The following is a 17,750-nucleotide window of genomic DNA, read 5'->3' as shown; positions in this document are numbered from 1 at the left end:
TAAAGCAGCAATTCTTCAACAAGGGCCATACACGTTCAATTATAGGACTTTTATTCTGAAACAGTGGGATCCAGAGTTCCAAATGCACAAGGAATCTACTCAAATTGCCCCGATGTGGGTTATGTTTTCAAATCTGCCAATCCAATTTTGGGCTCCTGGCAATTTGGGTAGAATAGCAAGCTGTCTTAGAAATCCTATATGCGCAGATAAACTAACTGCTCAAGGACAAAGAATTGCTTATGCTAGGATATTGATAGAGATGGATATATCTCAGCCTTTGCCAGATTCACTTTCTCTTGAACTACCTGACGGGAAATACTACTCACAGTCCATTGAGTATGAATGAAAGCCTGTGTACTGTCAAAATTGCTTAAAAGTTGGACATATCACAGGGAATTGCAAGGAGAGACCATCAGAATATAAACAGCCTCAATAGAATATCAAAAAGAAACACAAGAAGCTGGAATGGAAAGCTAAGACTATGCCTAATCAGACAGGTGATAATCAGAACAATGTGCAACCAACTGAGCAGGGTACTAGCAAAGAGCAGCCTAAGAATGAGCAAGCAACTAAAGATGATGGGCAACAACAGAGGAAACAGATTGATAGGGGAAAGAGAGTCATACAAGAAACTACAGACAAAAATCAAGGGATTGATGAACTGAAGTTGATGCTTAGAAGAAATCAATTCAGTGCTGTGAGATACACCCAGAGGTTACCACTAGCAATGTGGTAAGGGACACAAATCCAACCAAGCAACCCCCATGATATTTGGATCATGGAATATTCGAGGGATAAATAAGCCCTGTAAGCAGAAGGAATTCAAATCCTTTCTGCTTATGAATAAAGTGGCTCTCATGGGCTGCCTAAAAATAAAAATTAAGGCTAGAAGAGCAGAGAATATACAAAAGAAGTTAGGGGTAGAGTGGCAGGTTCACTGTGATTATGTAGGCTACCCAAATGGAAGAATATGGGTCTGCTGGAAACCGCAACTAGTGGAAGTTGATGTATAGATTTTAGGACCTCAAATTGTACAATACAAAATGAAGGATAAGGGCTCTCAATTTGCATTTTTTGCAACATTTGTATATGGATACAACTCCATAGAAGGAAGGAAAGACATCTGGAGACAAGTGAGATCAATTAACAGCCTAATGGTAGACCCTTGGATCATTCTTGGGGACTTCAATACAATATTATTTGTTACTGACTGAATCAATGGAACACTAGTTCAACATATTAAAACACGGGATTTCCAAGATTGTGTGGATGAAGTTGGGCTAGGTTAGATCAAAAGAAAGGGATGGCAGTACTCTTGGTGCAATAAAAGGAATTCTGGAGATAGAATTTTATAGCTTGATAGATTGGGCATTTGGCAATGCTCAATGGTAGCAGTATAGAAGCTCACTATCTAAATCCTAGTTGCTCATACCACTCCCCTATGCTACTAACTACTACTATTATCAAAAAAAAAAACTTCCAAAATCATTCAGACTTGTCAATGTCCTGCTGAAGCAATCAAAGAAGTGGTGAAATTTATATGGAAAACCAAGGTGGATGGTTATGCTATGTATGGAGTTTGCAGGAAGTTAAAGCAAATAGAACAAGTTATAAAGCAGATGAATCAAGAAATGAATAAACTGGATCAAAAAATTGAGGCCCTGCAAGCAAAGCTTAAAGAAACTCAAGATGCAATGGCAGCAGATCTTTACAATGCACAACTGATTATAGATGAGAAAGAGATATTGCTGGAAGTGGAGAAATAGGCTATAATCCATGAGAGAGTCCTTAGACAGAAATCCAGAGCTGTTTGGATCACACATGGAAATTCAAACTCTAAGTTTTTCTATGCTCAACTCAAAGAAAGGCATGTCAGGAACAATATTGCAACTATATGCAATGAGCAGGTAGTACAGCTAATAGATCCAAAGCAGGTACAACAGGAATTTATAGGTTTTTTTCAAAACCTGATGGGAAACAGAGCACAAGAATTACCCTGCTTAGACACTCACATTGCCAAAGATGTCACTTGTTTACAGAGAGATCAACAAATGATGCTGATCCAACCTATTACAAAAGGAGATGTTCAATAGGCACTGAAAGAGCTACCAAACGATAAGGCCCCAGGGGTGGATGGATTTAAAACAGAGTTATTTAAAGAATATTGGAGTGTAATAGGGGAGGAAGTAAGCATAGTTGTCCTACAATTCTTTGAATCTAGGAAAATGCTGAAAGAAGCAAACTGCACCACTTTTACCCTAGTGCCAAAAGTAACCAATCCTACTTATGTGAAGAAATATAGACTCATAGCTTGTTGTATAACTTTGTATAAGTTGATAGCAAGAATTCTCACTGCCAGACTCAAATTAGTAGTAAACAAAATTGTTGGAGCCTCACAATCAGCATTCATAGCAGGAAGAAGTATCCTAGACAATGCCATTATTTCATATGAGCTGGTAAAAGGTTATACGCAGAAGGGAATTTCTCCTAGGTGCATTATTAAAGTTGATATCAGAAAGGTATATGACTCAATCGAATGGACTTTCTTAGAGTTTTCTTGGTAGAATTTGGCTTTCCTGGAAAATTTGTTGGGTGGATTATGGAGTGTGTGACTACTGTGAGTTATGTCATCTTAATCAATGGTGGAATTACTCCAAAGTTTGTGGCAAGGAAAGGATTGAGACAGGGTGACCCCATGTCCCCATATCTATTTGTATTAATCATGGAGTATCTTAACAGGTCCTTAAAACAGTTGCAGTATAACCCGGACTTCAATTACCACCCCAGATACAGTAGATTGAAGTTAGTGCATATATATTTTGTTGATGACTTGCTCATGTGCTACAGGGCTGATAGAACTTCCATACAACTAATGCTTCAAGATTTCAATCACTTCTCTAATGTGTCTGGATTGAAGGCAAATTTGGACAAGAGTTCATTACACATTGTTGGGATTCCCCAAGAACTGAAGAAGCAGATTTTGAATGAAATGCAGTTTGTATAAGGAGAATTGCCATTCAAATAACTGGGAGTTCCACTCTTATCCAAGAAGATTATTGTTCAACAATGTATGCCAATTATGGAGAAAATAATAACAAGGATTAGGTGTTGGACTACTAAATTCTTATCTTATAGTGGAAGAGTACAACTGATTAAGAGTGTTCTATTTGAAATGCAAACATATTGGGCTCAGATCTTTGTACTGCCAAAGAAAGTTATACAACTAATCACAAGCATATGCAGAACCTTCTTATGGACTGGGAGCTGTGAAGCATCTAGGAAAGCACTAATCTCATGGGAATCATTATGTATGACAAGGGCTGCAACGGGTGTGAAGTTAATAGACTTCAACTTGTGGAATAGAGCAACTATCTGCAAGCTGTTGTGGGCAGTAACATCAAGGAAAGAATCTCTATGGGTGCAATGAATACATGTATACTATATAAAGAACAAGGATCTAGCTACTATGAAGACCCCATCACAAGCTTGTTGGCTTGTAAGGAAAATCATTGATGCAAGAAGCTGGTTTAAAGACAAGAACTACAAGGTGGAATTGAAAAAATGCAGCAGTAGTGATGGTTTCAGCATTAAGAAAGCTTATCTATCATTCCAACCACAATATCCGAAGGTTCCTTGGAAAAATACCACTATAGGGGCAAGGCAAATACCTAGACACCAATTCATCTTATGATTAACCATTAGACAAAGACTTGCAACTGTTGACAGATTAGAGAAATGGGGCATAAATGTTCCAAAGGATTGTGTACTATATTCCATGGGAGTTAAAGAAACTTTAACTCATTTGTTGTTTGAATGCAACTATGCAAGACATATATGGACCTCCTCAGTGAGGTGGATGGGTGAAAATAGACTACCTAAGGCATGGAATGAGGAATGCACTGGATGTCCAAGAGGTATCAAGGAATTTGAGCTAGAGCACAGGTGTTGGCATGGTTATTTGCTGCAATAGTCTACCACATATGGAGTGAATGGAATGCCAGAAGATTTCAGAATGAAAGGAAGGAAAGTCATCATAGACTTAGAGAAATTAGTCTCCAACTACACATTAGAGGACAGAATTACAAGAATTGGAGGAAGATATTAGATGGACTAAATTATTATCCTAGCTAAGGGTAGATAGTTTGGCTGTAAATAGGGGTGTACATAGGTCGGGTTAGTTCGGATTTTACAATTACCAAACCAAACCAATTGTGTCGGGTTATTAAATCTAAAGACCAAACCAAACTAATAAAACTCGGGTTTTTCAATCTTGATTTTTCTCGGGTTTTCGGATTATTCGAGTTTTTCGGGTTTTTTTTCCGGTAAAATCTTCATAGAACAAAGCATATAATGTATGCTCAAAATATTTCTTTAATCCTAGTAAGATACATCTATATAAAGTATTTTCCAAGAAAATAATACAAAATATGAGATGTGTCATGGCATTATCCTAAAATATTCAACAATAAAGACAATAAAAATATGTAATATAAATATTGCTAATTAAAAAGCCATAATAAAAATAAACATAATCTAAAAGTACTAAGTTATGCTAAAATAAATAGACTAAGAAGGAAGTATTAATTATTTGACTAAACGCTAGCTAAAGAAAAATAAAAATAGGTTATGCATTTTTATCTAAATTATTGCAAAACAAAAATAAATATTCAATAAATTCTCGTTCGTAATATTGAATTGAATGTTTTTTGTTAGCATTAGTATTGATTTGATTTTGGTTTAGGCTTTTGTTAGCATTATTTAATTTACTAATATTAATGGCTATAAAACTTATTGGAGCATTCAAAAGTTCTAAGTCCAACTTTGAAATAATACCTTAAAAGATAAAATTATGAAATTTTTTAAGAAATATTTATAAATTACATCACAATAAGTATATTTATATATTAAATAAATCTAAAATTTCTATATATGTAATGTCGGGTTGGTTTGGTTTCGGTTTGACTTTCTTTAGTTAAAACCAAACCAAACCAATTATGGTCGGATTTTTTTTCCAACAACAAACCAAATCAAACCAAACCATACTCGGATTTTTTTTCTCGGTTTGACTCGGATTATCGGGTTGGTGAGGTTTGTTGGTTTCCTTTGCATACCCCTAGCTGTAAATACAAAAAGTGAATACTCTTATAGATAAGATAAGAGAAGATAGGAGATTTTTATACGGTTGAGCATCTCCTAAGAATTATTTAAGAAAAGGGTATCATTCTTTGTTTATTCCATAAATAGCAATTCTTTTTACACATTAAGCACATAATTAATGAGTAAACATAATACACAAATCATGGGCTTGATTCTTATTCTAATTTATTCTTTCACACTCTTTCTTCCTCTTATCCAAATTTCATTTAGCATTCAAATCTCTCTGCTCTTATTAGAGGTGAAAATGGACGAACTGATCCTAGTGGTCTTTTGATAAATTAATACCACTATGCATACAATATATACAATGTATAATGGTATTAATTTATAAGAAATGCATATACAACATACATGAGATGTATATGTTTTAAATATATAATGTGCATATATATAATAAAATATATACACGATATATCTCACGCACACACAAACACACACACACGCACACACACACACACACACATATATATATATATATATATATATATATATATATATATATATATATATATTTACATAATCAAAAAAATAAAAATTCAACTCTTTGCACATTTTTTTATTCTTCTATTCATATATATATATATATATATATATATATATATATATATATATTGAATTATTATATTAATACTCCAAATATACATTGTGTATGTTTATTTTGAAAAAAAGAATTATGTACTATCTTTATCAAAATAATATAATATAATAGCAACAAAAATATTTTAATATACACTTCATAATATATTTAATAAATAATTATTTAATATATTATACCAATTATATAAAATGTGTATAATATTTATAATGTTACAAACATCAGATATTTAGTTCGTCATACAAGCATTCACATATACCAATAAAAAAATTATTTATTCCGCCAAATAATTTTTGAGAGAGAGATAAAGTGCCAATAAAATCATAGTTAATACAAAATCATTCATACAAGAAAGGAAAGATAAAAATCATATGTTGAGCATTAAATAAGCAACTAAAGGCTTGGGTTTCCAAAAAGGAAACGTGATTTTCGCCTGAAGGGGGAGGGGCGTTAGGGCAATGGGAATACCGGAATCCAGCTGGATTACGTTACGATTGCAAATAATTAGTTGCCACAAATGTTAATCAAGTAATGCTGCTACAACTTTGTAGAATATTTTAAAATATTAGACAGTTATGTTTTTTCCTCCTTAGATAGGTAGAAATAGAGATGGCTAGTTCTTGAGTCCAAATGGAACTAGTGAATGTAAATATACACAAGTGGTTGAATAAAATTTTATTTTGACCAAAAAAATAAATAATGAAATGCTAGCCTATCGGTCTATGAAATGAAATTTCTACTAGTGTAGGAGCATCATGGTCTCTACATTTTGAATGGGAAAATGCTCACTTAAAAGTACATCTTCAGACTAGTAATTCAAATTTTTTTTTATTTTTTTGTAAGTTCTAGTTGAAATTCGGCATTCAATTTCATAAATAAACATTGATTTCAAGTTGAAATACCATTATTCACGTACGAAACCAACAAACGTACCAGTTCAAAATTTTAATCATCAATGTGGAAAATACTGGGTCGTTGTTGTTGTTGTTGTAATGTGGAAAACGTCACAATTTAAAATTAATTTGTTATTATTATTTCCTATTTCATTGATTTGAACGTTGTTATTAAGAACAAATTGAAGGATGTGAATTTTTCAGCATTTATTGGGTAAATATGTTGCATTTTGTTTTCAGTTTATGCTTTAAAATAGTAAGATAAACGGAAAATTGGGATTTAGAAGAAGAAATTAGGTGTTATAGAACTTCGAACATTGTATTATGTTTTCACCAAAAAAAGAAGAACATTATATTATGTTTATTATATCAAAAATAGGATATTGCTTACAAACACTTTGTACATTGAAGTACTCATCAAATAGTCCTCAAGGTGGATGGTCCCGAATTTATATTCACGTTTGTCTTTATGGTCAAAAATTCAAGTTTAATAAGTGTTGTCCTTCGCTTGCCCCGTGGGCAATACATTTAACTTTTGATCTTGAAATTCTACTCATAGGAAGAATGGGGTCAAAAGTTAAAAATTACCCCCAAAAATATCATATTTCTATAATATTTTGCATTTTGTCATTCCTGGAGTTGTTCATTTGAGCTGATGATTATGGGGCAAGTGCACAGATAGTCATTATCAAGAATGCTATTTAGAGATTAGCCAGTACTTATTTTGTCCTGAAATTTTGAAGTAAAAGTTTTAACTTCAAGATAACTCAGGAAATTTTTGTCCGGAAAATCTGAAATCCAGAACATACTGGCTAATTCCTAAATAGCAACCCTTTAGAGTGTCTATCTGATGTCATTTTTACGATAATTGTCAACTTGTTTGGAGGCCCATGTTATAAATCAAGAGTTCAATTGGTCCAGTACTAAACTTTAGGGTAATTCCAAGTAAAAAATAGCAGTCAGTTTTCGGATTGGTCGTTCAAAAATAGCCAGCATTTGCAAAGTCATTGAAACATAGCCATTATTTTGCTGCAACACGGAAAGTTCCAGAGTAATATACTGGAGATTGGTGCACCTGTGTATGAACTTCCAGCATATTATGCTGGAGCTCCAACGTACGGAAAGTTTCAGTATAATATACTGGAGATTGGAACACCTGTGTATCAACTTCCAGCATATTATGTTGGACCGGTATAGTATATTGTATATTATAGTGGAGTATTTTTCGGATTTTGAATAGTGTTTTCGTTTAGATTTATCTTTACATGAAAAGTAACTAAATTTCAATTACTTTCAAAACTGTGACTATTTTTGAATGATCACTTGTAAATCTGACTATTTTTAAATTGGGATTTTTTCCTTCCTATACCATTTATGAAACTTTATTACCAAATATGTGCATAGTATCTAAATTACCCGCCTAGTCCACATTTTTCCTACAATTTCTGTACCATTCGTTTATTAGGAATTAATAGGGTAGAATCTTCCCCTAATAACGCGCGAAAAATCAGCAAAGAATCTTGGGATTGATTGATTCTACATTAAGTTCAAGTTTTGAAACGGAAAGGAGATTTCACAACAATTGCAGAACATATCTTCGAGATTCAACAAACTGAATTCAAATTGTAGAATATTCTATTCTTCGTCGTTTTCATAAATCAAATTGGCGATCATATATCTTTTTTTCATCTTTTTTTCTCTCAATCTAGAAATCCAAAAAAACGAAAAAATTTAGAATAATACATCAGCAACAACACGCAATCATGTCCAAAATCGCAATCATGCTACAACTGAATGGGAATTGGGATAACTATGGCAGATTTAGAGATTTTGAAGTTGATGCCATTGTGGTAGATGAGAATGCAAGCTACAGTATTCTGATTTCTACAATTGCAGAACAACTATCGATTGATACTTCAGAAAAAATTGTAGAAATCAAATACATGGTGAACGACAATTGTCCCCCAATGGAGATTAGGAATGATATGGGGGTTCGTGTGTATATGGAGACCAAAAAGGAGAATAAAAACTTAGGTTCATATCCGTTATGTATAAGTGTACGAGATTTCAATATGGAATTAGCAATCACCAACGTTAACACAAGTGTAGGTTTGTATAGTTCGAAATTGCATAGAATTATGGTTTTGCGGTATTATCTACAAAATTACTACATTTACCTACAATTAAACTACAAATCAGTTTAATGAAAGAATAACGCAATGTTGTTTTAAAAATTATCTACAAAGTTACTACATTTATACGACAAAATAAACTACAATATATGATTAGAAATTGTTGATTTCAAAATGTTGTCTTCATATAAAACTACAATCTATGTTTAGAACAAAATCTAGTCAAATAAAATACAAATCAGTTTAATTATGCACGAAGTAGTATTGTTTTCACAAATTCCTACAAATTGCAACAGTTATAGTACAATTTAACTACAATGTCTGACATCCTAAAATGGATGACTACAAATTTTTTAATATATCTACAAATTATCTACAAAGATTCTACAAAATTATAATGATACTGTTTATCTTTATTTTGATGCAGGTTCGTCTGGATCCCTAAAGTTACTTGATATGTCATCCTCTCCAGCTATAGAGGAATATCAAAGTGAAATAATAACAGAATCTACGCAAACTGCTATTGAAGAAAGACAAGTGTATCAGGACAAGCAAATCATAGCTGCTGCAATGAAGCACTTTTCTGTGATGCACAAGTTCCAGTTTAGAGTTAAAAGATCTAGTCATAGAAGGTATAAAGATATTTGTGGTGAAAATATCATTAAAAGCAGTGTTTTACTGAAGATATGTGTTTTTTAAATATTGTAGATAAATTGTAGTTACATTGTAGTTAAATTGTAGTTTTATGTTACTTTATGTTAAAACAGTCATTTTGTTGCATCTACATTTATAATCTGTATTAAATATTGTATGTTTTTTGTAGCTACTAGCTTGTATGCGTTGGTAAAAATTGTAAATGGCACTTCAAGGCAACGTCAATTAATGATTCCGCAGTGTTCAAGATAAGAAGTTTCAACTGACAACACACATGCTCCTTAATGGACGAAATGTTCATACAGTGCAAACATACTGCAGTTGTAATTGGTAGCATGGTCATTCGAAAGTATTGTGATCCTAAGTCTGTTTACACACCAAAGGACATACAAACTGACATGTTATCCGAACACAGGGTGAACCTAAGCTACATGCAATTATGGAGAGTAAAGGAAAAGGCTTTACAGTTTTTGAGAGGGAATCCGGCTGACTCCTACACCAAATTACCCAAATATTTTTATATTCTTGAGGAGACTTATCCTGGTTCGGTTGTTAAATTGAAGAAGACAGCAGATGAATGCTTCTTATACACATTTGTTGCTCTTTGTACATCAATAAGTGGTTGGCAACATTGTAGGCCAGTAATAGTAGTTGATGGGACATTCTTAAAGTCAGCCTACAGGGGGATTATGCTGACAGCAAGCACCATGGATGCAGCAGGTAAAAAGTGTAAAGTTTTTGTAGTTATTTTGTAGGTAGTCTATAAAATGTAGATACATTGTAGTTATTTTGTAGATATTACATGAAATGTAGATAAATTGTCTATATTATGAAGATATATTGCAGTTGTTATGTATTTATATTTTTATATACATTTTCAAAGCTGCCAATTAATATTTTATGAATTAATAATGTAGGTACAATATTGCCCTTGGCATATGCTGTGGTTGATTCTGAAAATGACGAATCTTGGAAGTGGTTCTTTGAGCAATTCAAGCAGGCATATGGTGAAAGACCTTCAATGTGTGTTGTTTCATATAGGAATGAGAGTATACTGAAGGCAACATCAATTGTCTATCCGAGCATGACACACTACTCTTGCATGTGGCATATTTGGACAAATATAAGGTCAAAATTCAAGAAGGGTCATCTACAATTACATGAATTGTACTTTGCTACAGCACGGTCATACACTCTGGATGAATTTAATGAGAAGAGGTAGACCCGCGTGTGAAATCTTACCTATATGATATTGGTTATCATAGATGGTCAAGAGTACATGCAACTGTGAATAGAACGTGGACAATGACATCAAATATTGCAGAGTCATTGAACGCTGTAACAAAAGATGCAAGAGAGCTGCCGATATTTGACCTTTTAGAGTACATGCGGACACTGCTAGAACGTTGGACCAACGAGAAGTTATTAAAGGCGAAGGGTACTTTCACATTTCTTGGGTCCAAATTCAACAAAGAATTAGAGAACAACAGAACATTATCTCAGAAGCTTAGGGTAAGATCTATTTATTTGGTACAGAAAAAATAAATTACTTAATATGCAGTGTTTCCAGATTGTAGATAAATTATAGTCAAATTGTAGATAATTGTAGGTTGTAGATAACGTGTAGAATCTGTGTAGATGATTTGTAGATAGGTTGTAGATAATCTATTTTTATGATTGAGATAATATTTTTTCTGTTTGTTCTGCAATTGTAGGTGAGGGCTTCAACAGATCATATACATATTGTGTTAGATGGGGTGAAGCGGTACATTGTGTGTCTAGAAAATAAGAAATGTAGCTATGGCCAATTCCAACTTGAAGAACTTCCATGCGCGCATGCTTTGGCAGCATTAAGGCACAGGAATGAAACATATGAAAACTATTGCTCTCCGTATTACACAAGGGAGAGCCTTCTGCGTACGTATGAAATACCAGTAAATCCTCTTCCTGATGAAAGCAAATGGAATGTGCCACAACATATTTTGGATGAGGTAGTAAATCCACCAACGAGAGATAAAAGGCAGCCAGGGAGACCTCAAAAGGAAAGATATAAAACATATGATGAAATAAAGTCAAAGAAATACAAGGTCTCATGTGGAAATTGCGGAGGTGAAGGGCATAACAAAATATCTTGCAAGAATGCGCCCAAGAAGAAATGAATATCATGTAGTTAGAATATTTATTCAAACTAACTGTTACTGAGTTAAAGTTAGCAGATTTTTTGTGTAATCGTTTAAGTTTTTAAAGATCATTATGAAGTAGACTACAATTTGTTTATGTGTGTTTAATATGCTTTTATGTATTGTGTCAGGCATCTAAATTTGTCTTTGATATAGTGTAATTAAATTTTAATATTTATTATCTACAATACAACTGATATCAAAAAAGTAACTTTAATGTAAAGTGTTTCCAGATTGTAAGTAAAATATAGGTTAAATGTAGTTAAATTGTAGTCTTGGTAATAATTTGTTGATGATTTGTAGATAAATTGTGGATAATATATTTCTAGGATTGGAGTATTTATTTCTTCTGTTTGTTGTGTAATTTAACTTCAACTGACATTTATATACAGATATTACCTAAAACTTGAAGGTATTTCGTAAAAATTATGAACATATACAACTACAAAATTATATACAATAACTACATTGAGTGTTTCCAAAATGTAGATATTGACTATATTATTTGTAGGCAAATTGTATTCTAACATCAAAATACTCATATTTAATATAATAAAGATACGGTGTTGTAAACAACCAATTTATATTCAAGTGAACAACTAATAATGAAAGATAAAATAACAAAATAAAAAGGTATGCTGCAATAAAAAAATAAAAATTTTGTTCATAAAGTAGTGTATTCTCCTTCAACTACAAATTGACATCAACTAAACTAGGAAAATAGGACATTATTTCTTCTTTCTCTGGACTCTAGTCTTCTCATTCAAAGGAGGAGCATCCTTCCTCCTTGCTAGCCTGCCTGTAACCTCACTTTCACTGATTGACCCATCTTCTTGCTTCTTCGTAGCATAGTCCCATAGGAGAGCCCCATAGCGTCTACGGTGTTGGTCGATATCTGAAAGGTCTTCTGAAGGGATTGACAAATCTCCAAGGCTAACATACTCTGCAAAAGCAGCCACAAATACACTACAATCGCTGCATAAGACAAAAAAATTTAATTATTTAACAAATGATTATAAAAAAAAAATCAAACATATAGAAAGAGAGAATAGTTTTTTTACAGTGATCCTTCCTTTTGCTGTGGAATCTCCGCAACCATCCACTGTATGTTGAGAGGATTTGTAACTGGTTTCTCAATGTATGCCTTTGTGGTCTTGAAGTCAATGTCTTTACGCTTCCCGTAGAAACCAGTGCAAGACAAATACAGAGGGATAATGATTGAAAGCTTATCAACACATGATTCAATAGCATTATGATGGTGTGAAGACACCATGGAATCATACACATAAAGTTGACTGTCCGCTATGTCGAAAACGACCAACAACCAATGAAAATTCTCTACAATGTTCACGGGCATGATGACATAGTCAACTTCATTCCAGGCAACATTAGTAAAAAGTCTATACCCAAGAATATATTCTGCAACATCATCATCGGGTTTAACAACCGAATACTTTTTTTCTGGCGGAGAACTTATGAACTTCTCATAGATTTGTTCAATCATTGACTTGAACAAGCAATCGGTTGTTGTAAACCTAGTGTTGTTGTTTTTGGGGCCATATTTGCCTCTTTTTCTCAGGTGATACATAATAACATCAATGTGCTGCAAAATAAAATAAAATCTACTATAAGCTACAGTGTAACTATAATTATCAACAAAACAGCTACACTTTAAACTACAAAGTCAGAATTCAAATAATCTAACAAATAGCTACACTTTAGCTGCTATACACAACAACAAATGGAACACAGCAACTACCATAAGGTCTCAATAATATCTACATTCAAACTACAGTTAATATTATAAGTCTTCGACTTGCTCTACAATTTAACTACAAATTAACTACAATCATGAAATACGGATATACCAATTCTGTCCAAATTACCAAATATACAATTTTTACATACAATTCATCATAAAATATGATACATAAGGTCCAACCTAAATACAATCACACTATAAATAATAAGAGCAACATTTATAAGAAATGTCTACATTATATCTACAATTTATAATAAAAGGCATGATCACATATATTTCATATCTACAATATAACTACAATTATACTACAAAACAGAACACAAAATATATCTTGTGAATTTATTCTTTGATACTTACCGAGTCATTGAGGACTTGTCCGGGGTGAGGAAGGGAATAAAACCAGTGCTTCTTATCCACCTTTTCAACTCCAAGGTCTAACCAAGGGTAGATTTGGTTATCCTTTATGGAAAAGGGAGCCTTCCTCCTGTAACAACAAATAAATGTCCAATCAAAAAAATCACAGAATGAATTACATATTTAAACTTTAAAATGTTGAAATGAAAGTGTCAAATTAAGCATTCATACCTCTTAGATACTTTGTGCCAACGATGGTATAACCACTTGTTGAACTTATCTAACACATCAGAATCTACATTTTCACCTATAAGAGTTGTGAAGGGGTTCTTGAGGTAGAAAAATTTAGGTCCAATAGAGCTGCTGCCTCCAGAACTATATAGAGGTATGAAAAGTGATCGTGCATGCTTCCCCGATTGCCTGGTTCTCCCCGGATGAATAGGGGTTGCTTCATCTGGTATGGGCTCGCCATACTTAACCAATTGTGTTAAGTTGTCTGACAACTCAAAGTCATCCAATGTCATACCCTTCTTATCAATGCTTGATCCTTCAGAAACAACTTCATCCACATGCTGTGCATTTTCACCTTCATTTAGTTGTTTCTCAATGACTTGTTATGTCTGAGCTGCTACAGTCACTCCGTGAATTGGGGACTATGCATTGATATCTTCAATATCTGTTACATAAAACATAACTTACTTAACAGGAAAATTGTATAAACAATAATTATTTATTCTGAATGACAGTATGATATTATACCTGCTTGTTCTACCTCAACTGCTTTTTAAAATTCTGAATATAAGTCAACATGTGTTGGAACATGTTCTGGACAAACTGCAGCTTCAATTTATAATGAAAAAAGGTAAATAATACTAGATAATGCTGCCTTGAAATTTGTAGATATATGTAGGAAGTTGTAGATAAAATGTGAATAATAAAACTATGCTCTATAAAGTTTTATACTAAGTATATATATTTGTAGGTATTTGTAGATACATGTGTTGCTTGTGCTTGCATGCACTTGCTCACCAATATTGAACTGAAATTGCTGGTTGTTCACTCCTTATTGTTGGTCATTATTTTTGGTTGAACTACCAGCAAACTAAAGATTTTATGTTAGTTTGAGTATATTGTTTCATATGTCATAATTTGTTTTGGTATATAAATATATGTTAACTCTTACCTTTGCCTCATCCGCATCATATCTCCTGTTTATCAAATTCAAAACACTCTTCACAAAATCATCTATAAACACTCGAAGGTCATGTAGTTCCTCAAATACAGCCTTTCTAAAATCCTCTAACTTTCCATCAACCTAAAAGTTAAAAAATATAGTTAGTTGGTAATTTTATTCAAATAAATTACAAATCAGTTTAATTATGTACGAGGAAGTATTGTTTTCACAATTGTTTACAAATTGCTACAGTTATACTACAATTTAACTACAATGTGTGCAATCCCAACAGGAATGACTATAGAATTATACTACAATTTAACTACAATGTATACTACATAAATTGTTATGAAATTTAGATAAATTGTAGCAAATATGTAAATATATTGTAGTTATAATATTACCTGCTCAATTCCCTTTTCTAGCTTCCTGAGCTTCTTAGCCACAGATTCCTTGTCCTCTTGACAATCTGTATGTTTGGGTTCCAATGCTGGAGAATCAGCATTTGGAACCTCTGATGATTGTGCACCTTGTTCATCTTCATACTCAATCTTGTTTGGCAGAGTAAGCACTCCAATCTCTTCTCCAGATTCAGTCACGCTTGTGAACTGAATGATGGAAAAAAACAGTTAGTTCCACTAAGGCAGAAAATGTAGACTAATTGTAGATATTATGAAGGTAAATGTAGGAACATATAAAACTAAAAAAAAATACCTTAATCCACTCAGGCTTGATCATCTTCTCTTCAAAGGCAGTTAACCAAATCTGCCCCTTAGTAGCTGACCATCTTAATATGCGAGGTATTGAGTCAGAACACCTCGTAGCAAGCTCCGTGCTGACGGTCGAGCCACACTTGCAAGGCTAATGAGCATCCCCGTATGAGATAAGAATGTACACGGGAATTTAGACGATGCCTAACGGATTCCATAACCTGATTGAACGATTTAATACCCCATGGGTATGACTCAAACTGACCAGACTCTACCAAATAGAACCTAAATTGATCTATAAAAGACACATGGTCTTTGTCATTAGGGCAAACAAAAAATTCCAAGAGATAAAGAATGCACAACTTGACTGCATCCTCATCGTTTACCCAAGATCTATTTGTTACTATGTTTTTCAAATACCACTTCTCTACTTTTTTTTTTGTTAGGAAAATAGCTATTCATTAACTTGCTAAAATAACTAGAAGTATATCCATAATCTGTAAACTGATTCACACAATTTAAACCGGTAATTAAACCTAACTCTCTCAATGAAAAATTCAATTTTTTCCCCTTCAAATGGACTGAAAAAAATGATTCATTAGACTTAGACAGTTCATACTTCATCAGAAGATAAATAGCTTGGTTTTGCATGCAAATGGAGGGGAGAGACGGTAAGTAACCAAAACAAGTGTTTTTAAAAAGCTTTAAAGCATTTAGAGACAATAACTCTTTTATCTGGCTAGGAATGCTAGGATCACACAAAGTGTGGAATCTAAGCACCCCATAATCCACATTATGTGGGGCAAAATAATGTCCATTCTGCACAAAATGATAAATTATTTCACATTAGTAAACTACATAAAATGAAGCATTAACCTACATATTATCTACATATAACTACACAATCACTACACAAATAGCTAAAAACAAATCAGGAAGAAACAATACATACAAATCTGCTTCAACAAAATACAGCCTACCCACACATATAACTACAAAACACTACAAGATATCTACAGATATAAACATTATCTACAAAAATGCAGGAAGAAAAAAGTAACTACAGCTCTGTTTCAAAATTTAAAAGCTAACGACAATATAACTACAAAAAGACTACAAAATAACTACAATTATAAACTGTAAAAAATCACAACTACAAATAATCTACAAAATTAAGACAACTAATCTATAATTTACCAAAACACTTAAAACAGAGATTTTTACATCCAAAACAAAACTAAAAAACTGGAAACGAAAATAATAAATGTTTACCTTCACCAAATTTTTTTTCTGAACCAATTTTGGGAGTTTTTTGGACTGTTTCTTCGTTTTTTGTTTTGAGGAAGCAGGAGACAACTTGGGTTTTTTAACTGTTGGAATTTTAGGGACATTTTCAACAAAGTCGTCATCTACACATACCTCTTTCCCCTTTCTTTTGAGTTGTTTGCCGCCAGTTGTAGCACTTCCTCCAGCATCTACATCGTGCATTTGCTTTGTTCTCATCTCGGCACGAATTTGTCTAGGAGATGTACTGTGGGTAGTAGGTTCCATTGCGTGTGTAGATTTTACTTGCTTTTTGTGGTGATTTTGTGTTAAAACACCCAAATCGAAAGAGGGGATACCACCTACTGTAGATTTTTAGGTATATTTTTGGGAGATTTGATGTTCTTCATGGTTTAACTTCAACTTGACAAAAGATGGGAACGAATTTTGTAGAATGATAACTTCAATATTTGGTGAATTTAAATGGAGAATAATGAAAAACGTGGGTAGCTTTGTTCTGTAAAGAAGAAAACAGGCGCTAAACATGGGGGAGTGAAGGGAAAAGGTAAAACGTGAGGGGGGGGGGTTGAACTGAAAAGAAAGAGAAATGTGGGAATATACGGTCCTATAATTATGCCTAATATAAATGCCCCATTAATTATATCCCTGATTTAAATTATGGTATATAAATGGTAATTTAGTATACTAAATGTAATTATCTCTAACCTTAAACATTGAGGGTAATAAGGTTTCATATGTGGCATAGGAAGGTAAAAATTCCTTTTAAATTTGGGAAAAAGACAGGAGTACCTATAAAAGTGAAACTATTTATCCTGCCCTACCCATTAAAGAATTCTACCCACTAAATAATTACAA

The 17,750-nt window shown here is 33.0% G+C and overlaps 1 protein-coding gene across 1 annotated transcript; it reads left to right on the top strand.

The window, feature by feature from the left end:
* The first annotated feature begins 9,715 nt into the window (after window positions 1-9,715).
* LOC138877519 (uncharacterized) lies at window positions 9,716-11,590 on the top strand. The gene is made up of 4 exons (XM_070157131.1): window positions 9,716-10,151; window positions 10,349-10,649; window positions 10,697-10,943; window positions 11,147-11,590. The coding sequence occupies exons 1-4, from the start codon at window positions 9,716-9,718 to the stop codon at window positions 11,588-11,590; spliced, it is 1,428 nt and encodes a 475-aa protein (XP_070013232.1).
* The last annotated feature ends 6,160 nt before the right edge of the window (window positions 11,591-17,750 follow it).

This window comes from Nicotiana sylvestris, chromosome 9 (assembly GCF_000393655.2).
Source record: "Nicotiana sylvestris chromosome 9, ASM39365v2, whole genome shotgun sequence".
In the NCBI taxonomy this organism is placed as follows: Eukaryota; Viridiplantae; Streptophyta; class Magnoliopsida; order Solanales; family Solanaceae; genus Nicotiana; species Nicotiana sylvestris.
Note: the sequence above shows the minus strand (reverse complement) of the source record. Positions and strands in the feature narration are given on the sequence as shown.